This window comes from Sebastes umbrosus, chromosome 1 (assembly GCF_015220745.1).
Source record: "Sebastes umbrosus isolate fSebUmb1 chromosome 1, fSebUmb1.pri, whole genome shotgun sequence".
Taxonomy (NCBI): domain Eukaryota; kingdom Metazoa; phylum Chordata; class Actinopteri; order Perciformes; family Sebastidae; genus Sebastes; species Sebastes umbrosus.
Window position 1 is genome coordinate 4,542,688 of NC_051269.1, and position 10,480 is coordinate 4,553,167.

The window sequence follows — 10,480 nt, forward strand, 5'->3', positions numbered from 1 at the left end:
AATAAATATATGTGCTTTACACTGACTGTGCAGTTTATACCTAAAAATTATTTATTCAGTGCAAAATGTTGAATCTCAGAGAAAGAGTGTGTTTTAAAAACTTTGAAATAAAGTAAATTTCATTGAAATCCAATATACATTAATGTATATTTTTTTTTAATTGCTTATTAATTATTTTAGACGTCCATCTATTAACTCATATATTATCTCATATTGTACAACTTCAATAAAATGAACATTCCTGGTGATCTAAACACAACATCCCTGGACCCCTTGTTGAATGCCTTCTCCCTGTCTCCCCATGTTTCCTGAGTGCATCTCTGTCTCTCCACTATAAACTATCCAGTGACGGCAAAATTATATATCATCTTTAAAAACGTTCAAAGTTCACTTTTTAATTTAATATTGATAAAATGTAGAACAACATGACCTTTATGTCGTTTTCATGTTTAATTGTATGATTTTCATTCACTAGTCCAAACGTGTAAAATTATGACCACCATGTAACCCAAAGTGAAATTACTGGTTATGTCAGAGTGAAATGGTGAAAAACAAACCTAGGTATTTAATTTCAATAATATGAAAGCAAAAAAGGGGCAGCTAATGTCTGCGTTTTACAGGCTAAATAAACTATGAATTGATTTTTCTAATGATCAAATATTAGGTAAAATATCAGGACAATGATCAGATGACAGGACATTGTGTCTGATTAATGATATGATAATGAGGCAAGGCAAGTTTATTTATGTAGCACATTTCATACACAAAGGCAATTCAAAGTGCTTTACATATATAAAAGCAAGATAAAAGAGCACAAGGTGCATAAGATAAAAACAAATAAAAGAATATCAAAATATATATTAATGAGTGATCTATTTAGTGACCTAAGTTACAACTGGTTCATGTGTTGAATGCATGCTCTTTAGTGCTGCACTGAGTAAATTATTGTCTATATATCCTATGGTATAGACTTTGCAGGATCTTATCAAAACATTGTTTAATAATCATAACATTTATTACCTCAATGTATCAAAGGCTGCTACACCTCCTCCTTCCTCTGGGCACAATCAACTGTATTAAAGGCCAAACTTCACTGCTGTTGTTTGGGTCCCTCATCCAGTCCCAAGGTGAGTTTACAAGGGAAAACAATGCCTTGGGGATGGTAGCTTTCTGCTGTTGTTTCAATCATTGAACCTGGTTATGTTTTTGTCTTACAGTAATCCAGTGCAGTTGTGAGAAGTGAATTCAAGATGACCAAGCTCACCATTCTAGCAGGTATTTATCTTCATTTGGTGCAGTTTTACTCTTCACCAACAGATTCTAATGTCTAATTTAGTCATCCTGATTATCCATACTGTAGTTGTACTATGTTGATCTATATTGTATGTCTGTCCGTCCAGGGAGATCCCTCCTCTGTTAGTCCTCCTGAGATTTCAATAATTTCCATTTCCTTCCCTCTTAAATGTTTTTTTTGTGTGAGATTTTCATTATCTGAATCAAGGGTCTAAGGACAGACGGTGTCGTATGCTGTACAGATTACTAAGCCTCTTGAGGCAAATTTGTGATATTGGGCTTTAGAAATAAAATTGACTTGATTTAAAGGGTTAACTTTGGTATTTTTCAACCTGGACCCTATTTACCCATGTTTTTGTGTCTAAGTGACTAATGGGGACAACTATTTTTGAAATTTGTCCAGTATTGTGGATAAGTGAGCAGCGTCAATGTAACGTTACGTCCACAAAAGTGCTTGTTTTTGCCTTTTAGATTAAACTAAGTTACGTTTTCTGTACTCCAACACAACAAACTGTGCCTGGCTTGTTGGTTTTCGCCATGTCATGGCAAAAACAAGCACTTTTAGTAGACATAAATGACAGTGCCGGCTTGCCCCAATAGCACCATAATGCAGCCCGTGAGCAGCAGTCGTCTACAGCGCTCTCCCTCAATACTTGACCAATTTCAGAAATTGTTGTTAGTTATGTTTCATTAACTATTAGTCAGTTAGATACAAAAACATGGGAAAATAGGGTCCAGGTTTTAAAAATACCAAAATTACCCCTTTAATAGTTTTGGATTTTAGAATGAGCTTTTATTTGTCTAACCATTTCTTTTCTATATTCTTTAGGCTTATGTCTGGTGTTATGCCAGCTGGGTAAGTCGTAATACTTTTTGATCAACTACCATCATTTGATTTGGATATTCACTTGTTGACTGGAATCAATGATTCTTTAATGTTCCTTTACTCCAACACAGGATCTGCCACCAAGATGGTATGCTACTTCACCAACTGGTCCCAGTACAGACCTAATGAGGGGAAGTACCTGCCACAAGATGTGGACCCCTTCCTTTGCACCACCCTGATCTACGCCTTCTCCATCATCAACAGCAACAACGAGCTGGTTACCTACGAGTGGAATGATGACGTCCTCTACAAGGCTTTCAATAACCTGAAGACCAAGTAAGTGGCCAGAGTTGAGATAGGTCAGAGGTCAGGCTAAGCTACAGTACCTCCGGAAATAGCAGAAGTTCAGTGCTTTGCACAGGAGGCCTTCAGCCCGGTAATTCTTGCTGAAATGGGGACTTGACTGACATAATCTCTCAAGCCCAGAGATGTTCCCTTCTGTAAAAATATAAATGCACTACTTGTTTCTAAATGATATATTGTTCTGTTACAAGCAGTTAAAGCTTGAACAAAGTGAGGTGGAAATGACCTACCCTCTGTGCTGTTTCCAGAAATCCTGAACTGAAGACTCTGCTGGCTGTTGGTGGATGGAACTTTGGTTCAACACAGTGAGTAACATGTATCACATGCTTCACATGTTTAGAACAAATCATCAACAGATAGCTAACCAGATAGTGTGGTTTGCAAGCTATGAAGCTCATATTTGAAAAAAACAAACAAACATATTGATAACAAAACACCAATCAAAACCATCCTAAATATTAATCATGCATTAAAACCGAGGTCAGTTGTTTTTCCCAAAAGCTAAGAGCTGCTAAAGGCCAAAGGCTGTTATCCTACTTTACCGAAAAAAGTCTTTTGGATCGTACCAAGTATGATAACAGAGCTCAATCTTCCCCGCAGATTCTCCATCATGGTGTCTAACGCAGCCAACCGTCAGAAGTTCATCCAGTCTTCAATCAAGTTCCTGAGGACTCATGGATTTGATGGTCTGGATCTGGACTGGGAGTACCCTGGATCTCGTGGAAGTCCTCCACAGGACAAACAGCGGTTCACTCTGCTTTGCAGGGTGGGTACTCCTGCTTGAGTTTCTAGCTGCAATTCACAGCTACTGTGCTATGGTTTACATCATGTTGACTTCTTTCTTACTTTGTCTCTGGTCTGTATTTGCAGGAGCTCGTTGCTGGCTATGCAGCTGAGGCCAAGGCCACCAGCAATCCTCAGCTCATGCTGACTGCTGCCGTGTCCGCAGGAAAGGGAACCATCGATGCTGGATATGAGATTGCTGAGATTGCCAAGTGAGTGTGTTGTCTTTTATACCTCTTGAGAGAGAAATCTGGGAGTTGTACCAAGGTTTTTGAAGTGACTATGTCTCCCCCCCATCTCCAGGGAACTGGAATTCATCAATGTGATGACCTACGACTTCCATGGAACTTGGGAACGGTTCACCGGACACAACAGCCCACTGTTCCGCGGATCCCAGGACCACGGTGACCTCATCTACTTTAACACTGTAAGTGGACATTGGGAACTGGAGAAAAATTAACTTGGGGGTAACCATTTAAAGAGTTTTACTTCACCTCTTCCAACAACTTTTGTAGGACTATGCCATGAAATACTGGAGAGACAACGGCACCCCAGTGGAGAAGCTGAGGATGGGATTTGCTGCTTATGGTCGTACCTTCCGTCTGACATCAGCAAACACTGGCGTTGGAGCCCCAGCTAGCGGCCCTGCATCAGCCGGACCATACACACGTGAAGCTGGATTCTGGTCCTACTATGAGGTACAGTTTAGATAAGGCTGGAGTAAACCCATTACCATATAATGTAGAGTATATATTAGATACGTTGGCATTGAATGGCCTGTGTAAGAAGACAAAGTTCAAATTTATTGTAAAGCTACACAAACATCATGATGTCTGCATGGTCTAGATCTGTGGCTTCGTGAAGGGCACCACCCTTCAGTGGATTGAGGACCAGAAAGTTCCCTATGCCACCAAGAACAGTGAGTGGGTAGGATTCGACACCAGGGAGAGCTATGAGACCAAGGTAGGTGACATTCAACTCTATTATTTAACACATTCACAGCGAATCCAAAGTATTAACACCAACTTATTTTTATTTTTTGCCCCTATAGGTGCGTTACCTTCAGCAGAACAACTTTGGTGGTGCCTTTGTGTGGGCCCTCGATTTAGATGACTTTGCGGGACGATTCTGCGGCGAGGGCAACCACCCTCTGCTGGGTCATCTCCGCAAACTTCTTGGTTCTGGTAAGTCGGAAGCTTTTTTACGCAGATGTTTTCCTTAGAAAACATAGATGACATGTCCTGGACTACTACAGTCATTTGCATATAAAAAAGGCAGGTATTTTGCTTGTGATACCATGTATTTCTGTAAGCCTTGAGAATGAGCCTCCCTCTCAGTAATTTATTGGAGTAATAAAGTCATGTACAATGTTGTCTGGATAATTCATTAAAAACACAGTGAAGTTATAGACAAACATGAATGGACATTTATTTCTCTGCCTCAAATGCCCTCTTCTCTTTCTACCATTCAGAACTGCCCCCACTGCCCTCTACCACCACCCCCAAACCTGGTCCTACCACTCCCACCCCCAAACCTGATCCTACCAAACCAACCACCACCACCCCTGCAACCACCACCACTACCACCACCCACGCCCCAGGATCCGGCTTCTGCAACGGCAAACCTGACGGTCTGTACCCCCACCCAGACGACAAGAACAGCTTCTACATGTGCGCTGGTGGCATCACCCACGTGAGGCAATGCGGACCAGGATCTATCTATGATGACAGCTGCAAGTGCTGCGTCTGGCCCTGAGCCACGAGTGGAGACGATGTGTATTACAACTGATGCAAAAGTCAACTGTTAAATCCACTGTTAAAAGTTCTCTTGTATCCACTGTATAATCAATCATTTACCAAAATGAGTCCATCGTTAGCGTATTGTATGGATAGAAAGTATTTTCTTGTTCAATATGTAGCAGATTTTAAATTTCAAATAAAAGCATTGAAGTACTTTGGTACAAATTGTTGAGTACTGGCTCATCATTTCAATCTACATATTCATTTCAATCTACTACTTTATCCATACTTTGTTCCACAAACCTACGTGTTGCCACACATTATAACTGTTGAGCTTGGTATCATTGTTTCAGTACTGGTGATGGATTGAGTATCCTAGTTTTTGTACCAATACCAAAGCAATACTTTTAATTTTAAAAAACTCATTTTGCTGGGGGTAAACACCTATTTCTAACTATATGTAAATATATCTAACAATCAAAAGCTTCTCAAGTGCAGTGTTTAGTGTTATCTTAACACAAACAGCTTTGCAAGAACTTTGTAGAAATACAATATAAAATTAACCAAGATTCAAATGGACTTGGACTTGCATTTACCAAAGCGCTTTTCTAGTTTTCCGACCACTCAAAGCGCTTTACACTACATGTCAGCATTCACACACATTCATACACTGATGGCAGAGGCTGCCATGCAAGGTGCCAACATTGCCCATCTAATCTAAATACTCATTCACATACCTTCCGATTGTTGGAGGACTTTCTCTACCCTCTGAGCCACAGCTGCCCCGGCTCAAGTAAATATGACTAACAATGTGATACTATTGAGTCCCAGCTTTGAGTACTGAGGTTTAATGGCAAAAAACAATGAATGGGGCCTTTCTAGAACTGGAGAGTGGCAGAGCATTTTGGCAAGTTTTACTTGGCCGCTACCCACATAATCAGCTGTCCTGCTCATCCCACAAATGCATGATCCTTACAAGTTGGACATCATTGTGAAGATTAATAAACAGGCTTTCCAACGATGTAGAATACAATGCCAATTAGTGTTGTAACAACAGAGAAATCATCAACCAAACACAAATTTCCAAACTTTTTTTTCCGAGTTTATATAACACTTTACAATCAATGGAACATGTCTACCGTTTTCTAGACTAGACATTTGATCCTAAATACAATGTAACCTTTAAGTTGTTAATGTTGGTATAACCATATTAAATGTCTATATTAGTTTGAGCAGTTTACTTTATTATGGGTAGTTGCAAGGAACTACATTTGTACAGAGAGTGTTCCATGATGAACACAAGGGCTGCGGCACCTGGACAGTAAGTCAGCACTGATAAAGGCTCGCTATTGGAGGGTTATATTATCCACTTCCACTGCCTGATAATTGGTTTGGGATGGCACTTAATATGGCAGACCCTCAATGCGAAAGCACAAATGAGGTGTAAGTGGGTAGGGAGAGGGTGTAGGGGGTGGTTTGATAAAGGCCCACAGTGTGCATGTCATGACAGGCTTTTATCACTGAGAAGAAGATATTGGAAGTAATCCAGGAGCCGGTTGCCCAAAACACCTTAAGTTTTCTCCTTAACCCTCCTGTTGTCCTCGGGTCAAATTTGACTTGTTTTCAAACTTCATTATATCATAAATATGGATTTCTTTAATCTAATTGCCCCAAAATAACATGGATGGTTGCCTACTGTTGTCTTTGCAAAAATATTGACCACTACTTTCGTTGAACTGTGGGTGTTTTATTCAAATCTATAGCATCTGTGGTCTTCCCGAATCAAAATTGATGGGAAGACCACAAGTGTCTTTATGTGCTGCTATTAAAAAAATGTAATGCTTTCAAAACTGTATTAATGGATTATCACACACATATATATATATATGTGTGTGATAATCCATCAACATTGTGTTCCTCTGATAATAACTATAGTAAAAATAATTCATAATATCTGCTTTTCTTTACTAAAAAAAATAGGTATAATTTCACGGAAATTATGTTTATTAACCTTAATTTCCCCCCAAAAAAGTGTAAAACTTAATATTTAGGAATTAAGTTGGCCAAAAAGGTGTAACACAGAATTGGGTGATAGTTTATACTGTATGCTTTATAAACAGTCAAACCAGACCGGGTCAATTTTGACCAGGGAAGACAAAAGTTGCATGGTCAACGGGAAGACAATAGGAGGGTTAAGTATGACACTTAAGGCTTAATTTCTCCTTAGCTGAAGCACTTACTCAAGGATGTTGCACATAATCTCTTAAACGTTTCTTTAGTTAAGCAAAAATGTTGAGGCATTTACTGCATTGAAAGAGATCTTACTTCCATTCTATGCGAGCGAAGGATTCGCTTCCGGTTGCGAAGCAAATTTGCATCTTCAGATTTGCGTGTAGTTCAACTTTGCCCAGGGCGATGCTGACTTCCCGTTGGCCTACAAAAATACATCATCCCTGGAGCTCTCTATTGAATGAATTGCAAGTCAAACAGACTTTTCTAGCATTACAACTAACCCTCTGTCTGTTGTAACTTACGGGTAAGTTGTAACAGACTTGCTAAGACAGCAAGTGCGATTATTTGCGGTGGCAGCGAGCGGCACCTATCACGTAGGTGGACTGCTCATGTTAACGAAGGCCTGCCTCATCTAAATAACCTGTTGACACTGTTTGAAAAAGATCACACCTGCGTGTCTCAAGCCTGCCCTTTAACTCTATTGAGGTCAAACTGAAAGATATCAGAGAAAACTTTGACTTTCAGTCAGGGACCTCACTGAACACACTAGTTCCTGGTGGCATGTATGCTGACCTGGAGCTCCAGCATGAGGGTGACTCGATCCAAGTTCCTGAAAACATTGGTGCATAATTACAATGAAGCAATGGAAAATAACCTGGACAAAAGGTTCCAGGAGGCCTGCCTTGTGTTCCAGGCTATCTCAGCATTTGACCCAACTTGCTTCCCTAATAGGCCCACAGATCCTATATGGAGACCAATATATAGGAGTTCTGTCTGAACAGCTGATAAGGACCATGCCCTTGCTGAGTAGAAGAACTTAAAGTATATGCTGGCAGATTGGGAGCTGTCTACTAGCATCCTTAAAGGGCACTTCACCAACAGCATATCTTTTGAAGAGGGTTGTCAGGGAAGAAGCTGCTTCGAATGACAACAGTTTGTCGATGCCAGCCACTTTCAAATGCAGCGGCAGAGAGAGGATGTGGAGGGAGAGCCACAACAGGAACCTTTCCGTCTCGGAAGACGCTTCCAAAAATTCGTGGAACAGACCTGATTTCTCCAAACAAGAGTCAGCACTGGGGTTCAAGTCAATGTGCCTCAGGAGACAGATCACAAGGACTGATGTGTCCAAGTTGAAAAACTGTTTTCAAAGCAGCAAGTATCAAACCGGCCAAGCCCTAAATGATCTGGCTAACCTAAAGTGACGCCAAGGGGCGTGACAAAGCGGCAGCATGTGAGCAGTTGAGATGAGAACGCGTTAGTCATTTACAGTATGAAAGCAATTTAACAGACTTTGTTCAGTGAACTTGAAAGAGCCCACAGATAACAAAGACGTCAATTGATAAGTGTGACATTTTATCACCAAAATTAATTGGTGCAACAAGGTGAAACAAGGGTCACACTGAAGGGTGTTTTGTGCAACCAATTTTATTTTGAGGAAACCTTAACTGCAACCGGCCCCCCTGGCTCTTACACCAAATGCTCCATCAGTCGCCCCTTTGAGTACTGAGTGGTTGTTTTCTTGGTCAGACCAGTGGTGAGAAATCCCAGCACTGAGACTCCATTATTAGCCTGATACTGATATCTTCATTTATGACAGGAACTATCTCCACTCTCTCCCTGTAATGCTACCCTTCAAAGATATAATACACATTGCACAAACTAATGCATTACTAGACGCAACCCTGCGGGGAAGAAATCACCTCAAACAAAGTGGACATTACTTGATTTATATCATAACAAATAAATCCCCATCAGAAAACTGGGGTTTACTTCAGCGTTAAGGCCTTTACACACCGTGGGCACTTTTTTTGTGCAATTAATTCACACATCAATATATTTTGTCAAGGGCTGTCAAGGTTAACGCAAATTCATTTTAACACCACCAATTTCTTTAATGCATTAACGCAACTTGCAATTGTTAGGGTATAACGGGCTCAGTTTTAAAGCTAGAGTGAAGATAGTGGTATCATGAGACTAGAACACCTAAGGAATCCATTGGTACCAATCACATCATGCTAGCTTGTAGAGAAGGAGGTTAAATAACGCTCCAAACTATCGCTAAATTTTGGTGCGGAAAAACTGTCATTCCATGCCATTTTCAAAGGGGTCCCTTGACTTCTGACCTCAAGATATGTGAATGAAAATGGGTTCTATGGGTACCCACGAGTCTCCCCTTTACAGACATGCCCACTTTATGATAATCACATGCAGTTTGGGGCAAGTCATAGTCAAGTCAGCACACTGACACACTGACAGCTGTTGTTGCCTGTTGGGCTGCAGTTTGCCATGTTATGATTTGAGCATAATTTGAATGCTAAATGCAGTACCTGTGAGGGTTTTGTGGACAATATCTGTCATTGTTGGTAATTGATTTCCAATAATAAATATATACATACATTTACATGAAGCGGCACATTTGTCCACTCCCATGTTGGTAGGAGTATTAAATACTTGGCAAATCTCCCTTTAAGGTACATTTTGAACAGATACAAAATGTGTGATTAATTTGCAATGAATCACGATTAAATATTTTAATCGATTGACAGCCCTGATTTTGTCAAATTGTTTTTGTTGAAAGTACTTTCACACAGAACTTGAATATTTCGCTGCGAAAAAGCGACAATTTTCTTCCGGAACAAGGACGATTTTTCTGAGCTTTCGCAACACAAATAAAGGCGTCAACCAATCACTTTACGCAGAATGGGATGCATGTATACCTTTGCAAAGTTGAAAACATAAACATTCTAAATGGGCTCCTTTGTATATCCTGTTGCAATGTTTGTTAATGCAGTGGACATGCAGTGGTAGTGGTAGTAGAAGGGCCTCGAGGAACCTTTTGGGGTTCCTCACCATTGCCACTGTGGACCCTTTTTCAGTATTAAAGGTTCCTCCAGTAACCTGTCCTCTAAATTGAGCTGTTAAAGATTCCTCCAGGAATCCCACTAGCAAGCAAAGTTCTTTGAATATCACAAAGTTCCTTGAGGCTCTCCTAATTCCAAGAGCGGAGACTCATTGGCTCATTATGTGCATGTTTGTGAGCGAAATGCAAAGATTTAAATAAGAATGTTTTATCAAATTAGTTTCAGATTTAATTAACAATTCTGCTTTTGTTTTTTAAAAACACACAGTATTGCAGAGAACCTTTTAATTGTTAAATCTTTAGCAAGGCCCTTATCGCTCTACAATGTAAAATGTGGATTAACACGAGGGGGATTTACCAAAGCTCATCTCCACAATACATTCA

General features: G+C 40.2%; 1 protein-coding gene across 1 annotated transcript; it reads left to right on the forward strand.

The window, feature by feature from the left end:
• The first annotated feature begins 1,091 nt into the window (after window positions 1-1,091).
• LOC119485432 (acidic mammalian chitinase-like) lies at window positions 1,092-5,200 on the forward strand. The gene is made up of 12 exons (XM_037765052.1): window positions 1,092-1,127; window positions 1,218-1,275; window positions 2,123-2,149; window positions 2,251-2,455; window positions 2,731-2,787; window positions 3,083-3,248; window positions 3,353-3,477; window positions 3,569-3,692; window positions 3,781-3,963; window positions 4,112-4,228; window positions 4,317-4,449; window positions 4,737-5,200. The coding sequence occupies exons 2-12, from the start codon at window positions 1,251-1,253 to the stop codon at window positions 5,018-5,020; spliced, it is 1,446 nt and encodes a 481-aa protein (XP_037620980.1). The 5' UTR covers window positions 1,092-1,127; window positions 1,218-1,250; the 3' UTR covers window positions 5,021-5,200.
• Window positions 5,201-10,480: the final 5,280 nt, after the last annotated feature.